This window comes from Monopterus albus, unplaced genomic scaffold (genome assembly GCF_001952655.1).
Source record: "Monopterus albus unplaced genomic scaffold, M_albus_1.0 scaffold157.1, whole genome shotgun sequence".
Classification (NCBI taxonomy): Eukaryota; Metazoa; Chordata; class Actinopteri; order Synbranchiformes; family Synbranchidae; genus Monopterus; species Monopterus albus.
The window spans coordinates 143,104-156,450 of record NW_018128037.1 but is presented as its reverse complement, the minus strand read 5'-3'; the positions used below and the strand labels follow the sequence as shown (position 1 = coordinate 156,450).

The window sequence follows — 13,347 nt, the reverse complement described above, 5'->3', positions numbered from 1 at the left end:
AAAGTAAGCAGATTCTGCTTCATTACAGCTGTAAGATATATAAGCAAGGGAAACAAATGCATTAAAATAACCAAGGCTCAGTAGTTCTGGACAATCATCAATACAGCTGTAATATGCATAAAGAAGTAAGATAAAGTTATGAAAGGTAACTAAAAGGAACTACAGGTATGAGAAGTAACTAAAGCTGATAAAGTAACTAGAGTCTATAAGACTCAAATCTTACACAATAAACCACCTTTTTTTTGTACTAGCACCTGGGTCAGCTATCTTGAGTCCAACCCCAGTTCTCCCTCACCCTCCTGGTGAGGGGGACTAACCATAACAAATGTGCTGTCTGTATTTGGGCAGTTTGTGGGAGAGGCTTGCTCTGTTCCAGCAAACACTAACCAAAATTAAAAAGCCACATCTGATCGAGTCAAACCAAACCAACACCAGTATAAAGGTGGACCCCACCAGAGCCTGGCTACTCTGCCCTCCAGGTTCCTGTAGAGAAAGGCCATGGAGAAAAGTCTGGGTCTTTATCATCATCTTTGCTCTCTTGTCTTGTGAGAAAGTTATGTTTGGGACAGGCAACACTGCTGGTGTGGCCCTGTAAAGAATGTGATGCTGCCTTATACAAATAAAACTGATCTTGTTGCAGTTGAAAAGAGTACTGATATAACAGTGTTCAGTGTTTAGCCAGTATCTGTTCAATATGTTGACCTAAACTGTTACATTAATATAAAGACCTAAATCCAAGGTACCCCACAGTACAGTACTAGTATGCTGCCTTCTGTGGTTTCTTGCTGGTGTTTGTCTGACATCCGGTGGCCGTGTTACAAACTACAGCATGAGCTGCACAGCACGTTGGTGTTCACTGGTTTTGTCATGAGAAATTCTGTTTCAAATACCATGAAACTGTTCAGTCTCCAAGAGTTTGGATTTAAAAATTATGCTCTCCCTGCTTTTCTGTAGTACATCAGAGAAAAACTACATTGGCACCACAGACCATCTTGTCAGAATCCTATTCCAATTACACATGATTTTCAGTCCTCAAACTGACATTTAATAAAGTTTAATATGACTTTGTGTTCTGTTCCAGCTGTCATTGGGTAACATAGTTTTAGACATTATTTCAGAAGTTATTTTCATTTGTTTTCTATTTTTTATTTTGCATCTATATAGTTTTATTTTCATTCATAAATGTTTTTAAGCAAACCTGGTTAAATTTGATTTCTTATATTTCTCAAGTTCATTCAAGGAAAAACATGTTTAACTACTTCCAGACATCAACAATAACATAGAGCCAAGGAACAAACATTACAGCATTTTGTTGTGAGCCTGTAGCAGTGATATGTAACTTTACACAGTTGGAAAAAAAAAATTGTATTGTTTTACAGTATATAGTTTTTTGTTATTGCATATTGTGTGTATAATTCAATTTTTGTACTATTTTATAGTGGAATAATAAATTACTTTTCTACAGTTTGACTTGAGGCCAGCCTAGAGCTCTGGTTGTCATGACAATGCATTCAGTCCAAAATATAACCAGTCTTCAGATCTAGCAAATGCGGCATGTTGAGCTCATTCTCATCCACTTTTACCACTTCAGCATCTATTTCATTTTACTTTTACAAGGTGGGTGAGTGCACTTAAACTTCTTTGCAGCTTCTACTCAGCCTTTACACAGCAAGGCAGCAAATTAGCAAATGATGCGCTTTATAGTCATAGATACAGCGGCAAGAAAAAGTAATGGCACTGTTTGCAATTTCCCGGTTTTCTGCATAAATTAGTCATGAAATGTGATCTGATTTTCACCAAAGCCACAGATATCAACAAACACAATATTTCTAGGCTGATAAAACAGTCATGATCTTTCATGTCTTTTACTGAATTATGTTTCCAACACGGGGCCAGGACAGACCAAGACAAGGGAAGAGCTTAGAAAAATCTTTATTAAGTAAATATAATACAAAGAACCAAGGAGTAGCTGAAGTGCCAGGAGTCCTCGGGAGAGACTTAAATAGAGCTAGGAGCCAGGAACCCACAGTGTAGAGGCAAGTTGAACTGGTGAGGCAAGTAGGCAGGAGCGGGGTCAAAGTAGCTACAGTGTCAGGAACACACAGGTGAATCAAGCAGCCGGGAGTGAACTGAGGTGAAGGTTCCAGGAGCACACAGCAGGTAATGCAGGACAGGAGACAGCCCGGTATCATGGGGAATACAGGCGTTCACAGGTCAGGAGACAGAGGCAGGAGAGTCAACAGCGTTGCTGACACACAGCAGGTTATGAGGGACAGGAGATACGCCAGCGTCACGGTGAGGAGTCAGAGACAAGAGAGTTGACAGTGTCGCCAACAAATCAGGAGCAAACCAGGCAGGAACAAGGAACATAGGTGAGTGGCAGACACAGAGCGGACAGAGCCTCACACAGCGTCAATATCGTTAATGGACCAACAAGTCACTGAGGGAAAGGAGGAGGTCGTTAGGGGCTGTAATAACAAAGAACAGGTGAAAACAATGAACGGTGATGGTTTACTGAAGTAAAGCTGGGTCAGGTGAGGTGACAATAGGCAGGAAGTATTAACCAAAATAAAAGCTTTCAAAATCAGGAGCAGAGCTAAATCATTTCAACAGAAATTGCAAAGAGTGGCGTTTCTTTTTCTTGAGGAAGATCCAACATTTTCTCACGAAATTGCTGCAAAAATTTGTCCTGTTTTTAGTTACATTTCACTCAGTCTATCAGAGGGCACATTGGCTTTGGGGAGCTCTGAACTTACTTTAAAACAGCAGTATGTGTAATGTGGAAGGTGTCTCTCTACTCCACTTCTAGCAACAGCAGGCAACTATTTTCAGAAAGAAAAAACTCAAAAGAAACCAACTGCACAGCCCAGACTCAAATGGCAGAAACTAATTAAAGTAATTAGCTCCTAGCTGGTGAAGTCAGAGGAACAAGCAACAGTCAGTGCTGTCTTCATGCCCTAAGCAACCTCTGGATGGTGTTTCTCAGGAATGAATGGGACTCTACTGTCATCTCTATAGTTGTCTGTGTTCAGCTCCAGGGTGTTCTCTCAGTCCCATAACAACAGGTGTTCACCCTATTAGCATACTTGTCTCCATTTGTGATGATACAGATTAAGGTGGTGTCATCTGCAAACTTTAAAGGTGCAGTTGTCCAGGAGTAGAGCAGAGGAGTGATCCATTACTGAAGGACAGGGGGTAAAACCTATTGGATTTGTAAGTGAACTGCATGGGGTCCTAACAGGGTTGATTTAGAATTTTAGGTGCTGTAGGATGGGTCTTTCAAAGCAGTTCTTTATTAAGGAGGTTAATGCTACTGGTCTATTGTCATTCAGACAGGAGACAGGGATGGAAGTCTTTAAGCAGGCAAGTACGGTGTGCTGCATCAGGAAGTAGCTGAAGACATCAGTCAGGATGCTAGATATGGTTGATGTAGAGACATAGCCAAAATGGCTACCTTTCTGGTCTTTTGTTGTTGTTTGAGAATCCTGACCTGAAGGCTGGTGAGAGTGACAGGATGGTGTAACTGAGCTGAGTGGTGAGCAGAGGATGTAGTGGAGGGGAGGAACGGGGGTGGATGTGAGGAAAGTGTGTGGGGCTAGGATCTTACATGTTGGTTATACATGAGTGGGGGAAAGGTGGAAGAGGAGAATGTCCTTTGCCTTTGAAATCTGCTCAATTGCCAAACAAGGGTCAGCTGTGGATTTTACTTGTTTGCTGTCCATTGCGGTAACACAGTAGAATCAAGAGTTTGTGTCCCAGGTTGTTGCTGAAGTTTTGTCTGGCCACCTTGACAGTGTTGTTTAGGGCCTATCTGGATTTCTGTAGCTGTACCCCCTGTCATCATTTCTGTAGGTTTCCTCCTAAATGGACTGCAATTTCCCTGCTGTACACCAGATCTGTAGAATTTCCAGGTGGGAATACAGACCTCTTAACAGAAACTGATGTTTAATGTGACTACATCATCCATACTGTACTCATCCAGTATTTTGACTTGATTTTTCTAATTTTACTGATTAAAAATGTCCTAAAAATTCTGCCATGTTAGCAGGCTGTACTGTTAATGATAAACTAGACCTCAAGGAGGAATTTATTACTGAAATGCTGACTGTTTATGGTTTACCTCAGATCAGTCTTGCCTACACATCCATGATCTAAATTTTTTTTTTATTTCATATGCCCTATATGTGCAAAAGCAAAATGACTTATTATAGAGGTTCAAAACACCCATGAAACAAAGAAATCTGAGACCTTACAAAAGATTTTGAGACTGGCTGTCTAACCTGTAATAAAATGTATTTTATATTGAGTGTCAGGTGATTATTCACCCCCACCCTACCCCCTTCTTTGTGTGGCCTTCACTCATTTGCACCCTGGACACCTGCCTATGTTACCAATAACACAGACTGCCACCGAGCTAAAGCAGCAGATATTTTTCTCAAGTGTTAGTGGAGAGCAAACCAGAGCTAAAGACGAGTGAATAGTGGATTGACATTCATCTATTGGCACAAAACATGATCTAAATAAAGGATACTGTTACTCTGTCAGCTGGATGTGTAAATAGGCTGCTGTTTCCTAACATGTTATCCTTTAGCAGCTTTATAAAGTTATATTATGTAAAATATTAGGTCTTCAGCTTGTTCTGGTGTACCCCAAAAGAGACCTGCGTTCCCTCATAAACAACAGCTGGAGTTTGGGGGGGGGTCTCAAAAACTGATAACATTAACATTTCTAAACTGTAAAACAGTCATCAGTTAACACAAAAGTGAAGCTTCATCAATACAGTGTACATTAGCAAGTTGACAAACATATTATTTGTAATGACATTTGACTTTTCAAATCTAAAGACAAAACTCTTTTCTGCAGATTGACCATCAAACCTCAAAATGCAACATGTGTCTCTGAGACTTAACTTCCTCCTCTTCCTCCTACTCGTCCATTGTCAGACCTCAGTTGGCCTGGAGGAGGTAGATAAAGTGTCAGTGGAGGTCATTGTTAACAGTTCCCCCTGCAGCACCACCTGTGGGCTGGGGATGAAAACTCAAACACTGTGTTTACTAAAAGACAGCGAGATGGCAATGGAAGAAGATGTGAGCAGTAAAGACGAAACACAGGTATCATGAAGACATCCTAAGAATCTCTAACTAGATGACTAGTTGACCAGGATTTACCATCCTGGTTCGAAGGTAAATAGCTCAGCCTTTAATAATTTACATTTTGAAATCTGAATCACAGGTGTCGGATAAATGCCGTGTTCGTAAGGTGCCATGTCTGGAGGCATGGCAGTGTGGGCTCAGGACAATGACTGTGACTTCAGGACAGAGAGTGGAGATCAACTGTCTGGGAGAAGTCATGGAGGCGATGGGGAGGTTCTCCTGGAGGTTAGTATAGAGTTGGCATAAGGGGGAAGAGATTATGAATGCAGAAATGATTCATGTTCTTTTGATTATAAACAGTGTTGGAAAAAATTCCAAAAAACAAGATACCCACTACACAACAGGAGTTGTCCAGTGAGATTTCTTGAGGGCTCCAGTGTGTTTAGGGCAAAGCCCACTTTGCCCAGGTGGTAATCCAGCACTAATATGTGAAATAACTGGGGCAGTTTTGAAGGAATGAGTACACTTAATACATCTGGAAACAAATGCCTTACATAGTTGTTAAAAAGTTGCATTCTGCAGTGTAGTGACGGCAAGTAAATTGACCCATGAAGATAGTTCTGTCAAACTGTAGGGTTAAATCCTGGTAACAGCTCACTTTAGACAACAGCAGCATCCATTAGGTTGAAATTTGGTGTGTGTTTTTTTTTTTTTTTTTTTTATGGTTCATGCTGTTGTGGCGGTACGCCCGAGGAATAATCAGCTCTGATGACTCCCTGTTTGTTCGCTGGGAAGCTCCTCAGCTGGACCGTATCATTCTGGACCCAGTCAGTGAGAAGGATGCAGGTAAACACAGCTACAGTATGTCAGATAGCCAGTTAGAGTTGGACCCAAATGCAACACAAATCAGACTGGATAAGTGTTTAAAAGTTTTAATGGTAGTTTGCACAAATGGACAAGATAGACAGCATGACGATGTGTGAGCCAGCGAAACTTAGGCAGACTGGAGCCGGAATGGTTTGGGCACGGGGAACTCCCTGAGAAAGGGTTATAAGCTGTCCTAAGAGACGGGGGGTAGCGAGTAACAGCACAGGATCTCAGCTATCTTAAAACTCAGATGTATGGTTGACTCAAATGAATACCTACAGTGGGTTTTACAGGTGAAAGGTGCTGGGATCAGGTGAGAAAACCTGGGATGGCAGACTGTCAGGTAGGTCTTGGTAATACAGCAGAAAGAGGTGGACACCGGGGGTGGTATACCAGGGGAGCGCAGAGTACCACTACATGGCTAGTAACACTCTACCAGCTGGAAGAAAGATCAGAGCAGGTTAAATAGACAGCAGAACAAGCCACAGGTGAAACCAATTAACCAGTTTCAACCGATCAGCTGGAAAAAAGTGCAGTCACAGGAAGTAGACAGGGCAAGATTGTCATCTGCAAAAGAAACAGGAAGTGGCATGGAACATTTATTTGTGACCCATACTGTCACATTAGCCATATTTTGTAAGACTCCAGTTCCTGGTAGGCTTACAAGGTCTGGGGCAGGAAGAACTGACAACTGAACAATCAAAGCTACTGACAAACCGATAAGATTTTCTGACTATAACTAAGTACAGGTTTGAAATTTCTTAACATTTTTTTGTGAAAGTAAATTCAACAGTGGATGCAATTTCACAATATGAATTGGCTCTATACAAATAAAATTGAACTGAAATGAATATCCTTAATGCAGTACTGAAAATTGGGTCATTTTAACAAAATTAACAAAAGAAGCAGACACAAATCCATGGATGCATAGTCACACACAATCAGACACAAAGCAGGAGTCTCAAATGTCTGTGTGAATGTGAGAATGAAGGGGTGAATGGGCAAGTAGTGTAAAACACTTTGAATGCTAAAGTATAAAAGTGCTTTATAAGAGCAAGTACACATATAAAACACACTATTAACTGACTCATATAACTTTCAGGTACATATTGCTGTGATGTGCAGGACACCACCTTCCGCAGGGTGAAGAGGGTTTACTGGGGTGTCCGAGTTTTGCCCGCTGGGGTTATCAATCTGGACTATGAAAACTCTCTGGCCCAGTGGGAGTCAACTGGAAACCAGCAGAACCAGACTATGTCAGACCAGCAAGACCACAGGATGACTTTTCTTTACATGGTATGGTTTAGTGTAAAGAGTGGTGGGTTTGGGGATGTATGTTTGTTTTTAATTGTTTTTGTTTAGTATATAAGATGTAACAAAAAAGAAACAGTGAAATCGCCTTGTGTAAATGGCCATTACTAAGAGGTATCTTGAAATGCTTCCAACCATTTAAAATGCATTACGCTGACAATATTTTTTTGCCAGCAATGCCAAAACCGAAACTCCATTCTCTCATCACTCTTCATCCTCTATGCCTATGTTACGTCTGAACCTACAGGTACTGTTGAGTTTGGCCCTTGCAGGTGTTGGTGCTGGACTGATGCTGCTGGGTGTATACTGGACAGTTAAGAGGAGAAAGCAGAAGCATTTTGACAGATGTAGCTGAATTTCCATCACACGTTAATTTCTGCTTCACATAGACATCTCTACAATGAAAAATAACTTTTTTTAGAGAAGACAGTGCCTATTTATAACTGTAAAATGCTGTGCAGTTTGTAACTGGAAATTGAAAAATAAAGTTTAAAATAACACTGTATGAAAAGATAATGTGTCAACATGTAAGGGGTTGCTTATTGTAATGACCCTAGAGAATTATCAGCTGAATCTTCCATTGTCTTCATTTCTTTATATACCTCATTAGTTTTTGTTTGAACTTAAAGTCCCCATGGCCATTTTGCTCATTTCCAGCCATTTAATGTTTAATCTTGGGTACCTCTAGATTAGCTCAGCCACCCTCATAACTCCAAATAGTTATTGTTTCAGAATCAGAGAGCCAAAAAGCCTCTTCCTTAAAACCAGAGGACAGTTCATAAACACGCACAACTCCTGCTGCCATTGTTGTGTCTCAAGTGGACAGCACAATGAACTGCGATGCCATTAATTAATTTGAATTTCTCCTCCATAGATAGGTAAACAACGGTATATGTACCAATGACAACTGGCATAATGCAGACGTAGTTACTTCTCCGGCCTTATAACAGTTCTCTATAACATTACAGAAACAAGGCATTAACAGACATGCAACTGTTTTTTTATTATTTACCTTTAAGTCCCACTGAGTAGTGGAAATATCACTCCCTTTCAAGTAGCTCCAAGGTCGGTAAATCCAACCAGTTGTTGCTGCGTCTTCCCCCACATGACCACATACAGTCCCAAAGTAGTGAAATTAATTCCAACAGGTAGCCTAGCTCTGACAATAACATCATGGGTCATTAATCTGCTTGTTAACCAGCATCACATCACATGCAGCAGACACACTGGCTTCAAGCAGTCAAAACAAACAGGAACTGTGCTCTGGGGGAATCCAGTGTTGATGAGCTTATCATTCACAGCAGCACGGTGCTTCACAGACTGGCTGCTTGTAGGTTAGACCTGGTCAGGTAAAACAGTGAGTCTCTGTACAGGAACATTCCCAGACATGCAGTAACCTCAGGCCCTATATTTTTCTCCCCATCCTCTGGTTATAGAGCAGGAGATAAAATGTATTCACAAAATCAGGTGCATGGATGTCAGGCAAGCTCACATGAACGTGCAACAGTCTGAATTTTATGGCCATTCAAGGAGATCCTTTAACTATCACATAATATTTTGTTTTGTTTGGAAAAAAAACTCTAAAGAGCATTTGAGAGATGTGTATATGCACTACATACACAAAAAGGCTCACTTAAGATGGAAAATACTCAGTCCCACTGTATGATGTTTTACCCATTTAGGAAGATGCCAGTTATCTTACATCAATGAAGAAACAGGACAAGGCCAGCATCATTTACCCTAAGCATCAACCTGCCAAGATGCGTCACAGAGAAGGATGAACTGCATCAAATGCTTTCCCAGGCCATAAGAGACTCTTTGGGATTTGAAAATACATAGTTGACATCAGGCAGGTTTACAGTAGCAGTACCATGAAAAAAATTGGTTAACAGACAGCACTAACATCTAGTCAGTTTGCACTATGTGAACCAAAGAAAAAGACAATATGGCATCGGGGTCAGACTTAAGGGAGAACCAAAATGCAGACAAACATATTCAGAAAGAAACGAGGTTTAATAAAAGTATCACAAAACAAAAAGACAAACAGGTAAGCTGAAAAGCTCTACCTGACAAAATGTAACACAAAAACATCTAAAGAAACTAACAGCACCACAGTCAGAGAACATTACAATGAACTGGAAACATATGTAACAAGAATAACAAACTAAAGGAAACAAATCAAAAACCCAAGGTGGCAGGCAAAGTCCAAAATAAACAAAGTAGACAAAGCAAGGGGGACAAGGCCAAAACTTTCAAGTGCTAAACAAAACTGGAGATATTCACATAACAGCAGGAACAACAGGAGCAAAGCAGGGTGTGGCGTGCAGATGAACTAACAGCTATTGTAACTGAGAGAAGTGAAGAGAATAAAAAGGGTTGAGACATCCAGACAATGAGTAACAGGTGAAGGCAATGATTGGTGAGCAATGGCAGGAGTAAAGCTGAGGCAGGTGAGATAACAAAGAACAGGAAACACTTTAAGAATAAAACTACCAAATTTGTGTTGGTGTACGGTTGTTAGCTGATTGTATGGTTGCTCCAAGTATGTCTGAATAAATCAAGTTGTTTTTGGATTTATGGTTTAAACTATTTGTAATGCCATTTTCTGAGCATTATTCATGTTCATGTTCATCTTTAAACGAATAGAAAGGTGTGTGGAGTAGTGCACAACCTGCTGAAAAACATCTCTCCAAAGATGTTCAGTACATTGGTTGTGTACAGTGTACTGACTTTGGAGGGAAACCCAAACAGAAAGGCAGCTCGAACAAAACAAGTCAACACTGTCAAAGCTGTGTTGTCTGTGCTGCAGTTGATGTAAGTGATTAGTCTGGAATTCCCATCAATACCGGCATATATCACAAACCCCCACCTGTAAAACATTAAGAATTAATTAGAATAATTGATTACTTCATTACATGGAAAGATTTACACCAATAGATTCATAACTGTTACAAACATTTTGAATAAAAGAAAGACAGAGTAAAAAAATTGAAGGGGAAGATGATGAAAGGTGGAACAATGTAAGAACTGGAAGAGGTCACGTTTCCTAACTGTGCATATGACAAATAAACACTTTGACCTTGACTTTTGACCTTTGATATTGTGTAAAAGTTTGAATTTTAACACATGCACAGTGAAATTGTGAGTGTGCACTACCCATCCAATAATACTCCAACCAGTACATACAGTAGCAATATGAGTTGACCCCTGATTACCAAATGAAATGCATATGAACATATATGTGCCACAAACTATTAGGATATGTCACATAGTATGTTTTCCTAGCCACAGCCTGGCTCCATACCTGGGCTGCAGCAGCTCAAATGATGAGTTTAAGGATCTCTCAAACTCTTCTTTGGGATACTACAATCCTGTCAACATGCAGGTATGCCCTCATCATCAGAAATGAGTTCATACTTCTGCTGTTGTGGGCTTTTATTTTGAATTAAGAGTTCTTCCTCTTCTAGTATTAGTGTTGATAAAATGTTCAGTGACCCTTTTGAAAGGAAAGAAGGAAAAAGCAATGAAGCAGAGGAACTGCTTTTCTATTTAACCCATTCACAACAGCAAATGATTACATGGCTTTGTTTCACTTTTTAAAAAGGTGAAAACGGAAAATGAATTAAGCAATGAGGACGACTCAGCCTACAGACGGGAGGTTGAGCAGCTGGTCCTGTGGTGTAGTCACAACAACCTGGAGCTAAACACGCTCAAAACAGTGGAGATGACACTGGACTTCAGGAAGAGCCCCCCACCTTACCCCCCTCACTATACTTGGCAGCACTGTATCAGCAGTAAAGTCCTACAAGTTCCTGGGCTCCACCATCTCCCAGGACCTGAAGTGAACATCCAACATCAGGACCATCATCAAGAAGGCACAGCAGAGTATGTACTTCCTGCGCCAGCTTAGGAAGTTCGACCTGCCCCAAGAGCTGCTGATACAGTTCTACAGAGGAATCACTGAGTCTGTTCTCTGCACCTCCATCACTGTCTGGTTTGGCTCAACAACCAAACAGGACAAGTACAGACTTCAGTGGACAGTGAGGACTGCAGAAAAGGTAATTGGTGCGAGCCTGCCCTCCATGGAGGACCTGTACACCTCACGGGTCAAAAGAAGGGCACAGAAGATTTCTGCAAACCCCTCACACCCTGGACACAATTTTTCAAGTGGAAAGCATCTCAATGCACCATTAGGTAAAGATGCATTCATCCATTATCATCCAGGGTCAGGTCACAGTGGCAGCAGGTTCAGCAAGGTAGTCCATGCCCTGGTTGGGCAGGGCTAATGTTCAGACCAACCATGAAAAAAGAGGGTGGAGAAACATGAACAACAACAGAAGCACTGTAAGGAACAGGGTGTCATAGAGGGGGGTATATCTGTCCCATTTTAACTTTGTTTATCAAACAAACAAGCTCAAACAAGCTCCAGCCTCAGGTAGACTATGCAACAGAAGTCACTTTCAAAATCCATGGTTCCCCTAAAAATCTACACCTGTCTGTTGTGTTTTTTTTTTTTCAGGAACAAACTAATATTACAGAACACTTAACACACCAACAGCTGGCTGATTTTGTTGAGAAGGTTATTATTAAAACTTGAGTAATACTGAAACAAACACATATGAGCCAAGACAAGAAAACACAAACAGGAAAAAACATGGAGTCACAAAAATGACTCAGCATCAACGGGGGACTGAAACATGCTCAGAAGCCAGGAAAAATGGTCTAATTGGCAGAGCAGTAAAATTCTGAATGTGGTCAAGACCACACATCGCAGCGTGTGTATGAACAAAAATGGAAAATGATTAAGACCAGAGAAAAGCAGGATGATGGTGGGAGGATGAGTAGTGATGGAGGAGCGGTACATAAGAACAGAAAGAGGCAGAGGACGAGGCATGCCAAGTCAGCCCAGTAGAATTCACAGTGCATTCACACTGGACATTTTTGTACTTCATGATTCATGGCCCACGCCAGCAGTGAGAGCCAGTGCAGGCTGTAGTGCATCATTTATATGTCCAGGCAGAAAGTCAAAGTGTTTATTTGTCTTATGCACAGTTAGGAAACGTGTTTCCCTGTACAATGAAATTCTTACTTTGCCGTCTACATGAATGCCACAAAATACAAATGAAATATAAAGTAGGTGAATAAGTAACAAAATCTAAGGCACTTTAAGCAGCAAATGCAGAGATATAATAAAAATATATAAGAATATAATAAGAGAATGTATGCTGCATGGGAGCAGCATGTGCAGAAAGTAAGGCAGATGAGTTTGTTTGACATCCAGGCAGGATACCAGAGATTGCATCTCATCACAGAAGTGCCATTAATATTCTCCTTTTTATTAACAACAATCAATAATTAATAATAGATAGAGGACAGAGAAAAGAAAAGAAAATCATAATCATATACTAGTTTCAGTGTTTGTAAGACTAAGAAAATTGTTGCTGTAATTCTATAGGGTTTCTTTTCTACAATTGAGTAAGGCCCATTGCTGGAAAACACAATTTGAAATTTTGTGATTATGATGCTTCATTCATATTAACACATTGGGTATAGTGGTGTGACAGCAGTGCCTCTCATGGGCCAGTGAGTGTTTGACAGTGCTAAAACACAGCAGTGAAATGTAAGAATCACCAAAATCTATCCAGCAGTGTGGAAAACAAAAACTATTTTAATCACTCCCCAAGTACATAGTTAAAATAGGCAATGGTTGCAAATTCAGCACCTTCCTTAATCTTTCCTCCTACGAGCAATTTCCAGTCATTTAACATTTACCTTACCTTCATTGCAGTTCCTGTTGCAAATGTGTGTCAATTTCCAGTCATTTAACATTTACCTTACCTTCATTGCAGTTCCTGTTGCAAATGTGTGTCTGACAATGAATTTCAAACAATGAAGGACAAAAGAATAAAGAGAAAATCAAAGGTTAACCAATGCCTGCCAGATTGAGTAACAGTTTCCTGTTGCACGAAGGTGTGGCTTATGTCAGTAAATTATTTATGGCCTGTTGCAACTTCCTTCCAGAAAGCAAAACATGCAGATCAGCGCACTGTACTACACAGAGACAAGGACAGTCAAC

At 40.6% G+C, this 13,347-nt stretch overlaps 1 protein-coding gene and 1 long non-coding RNA gene across 3 annotated transcripts; both read left to right on the top strand.

The window, feature by feature from the left end:
* Positions 1-1,533: 1,533 nt before the first annotated feature.
* LOC109968654 (uncharacterized) lies at positions 1,534-5,373 on the top strand. 2 transcript variants are annotated; one of them, XR_002276149.1, is made up of 3 exons: positions 1,534-1,617; positions 4,864-5,111; positions 5,233-5,373. It is a non-coding gene; the product is annotated as an uncharacterized LOC109968654 (long non-coding RNA). The 2 variants fall into 2 exon arrangements; XR_002276148.1 differs by lacking the exon at positions 1,534-1,617 and adding an exon at positions 1,925-2,372.
* Positions 5,374-5,821: 448 nt separating this feature from the next.
* tmem81 (transmembrane protein 81) lies at positions 5,822-7,757 on the top strand. The gene is made up of 3 exons (XM_020615059.1): positions 5,822-5,939; positions 7,063-7,256; positions 7,519-7,757. The coding sequence occupies exons 1-3, from the start codon at positions 5,822-5,824 to the stop codon at positions 7,624-7,626; spliced, it is 420 nt and encodes a 139-aa protein (XP_020470715.1). The 3' UTR covers positions 7,627-7,757.
* Positions 7,758-13,347: the final 5,590 nt, after the last annotated feature.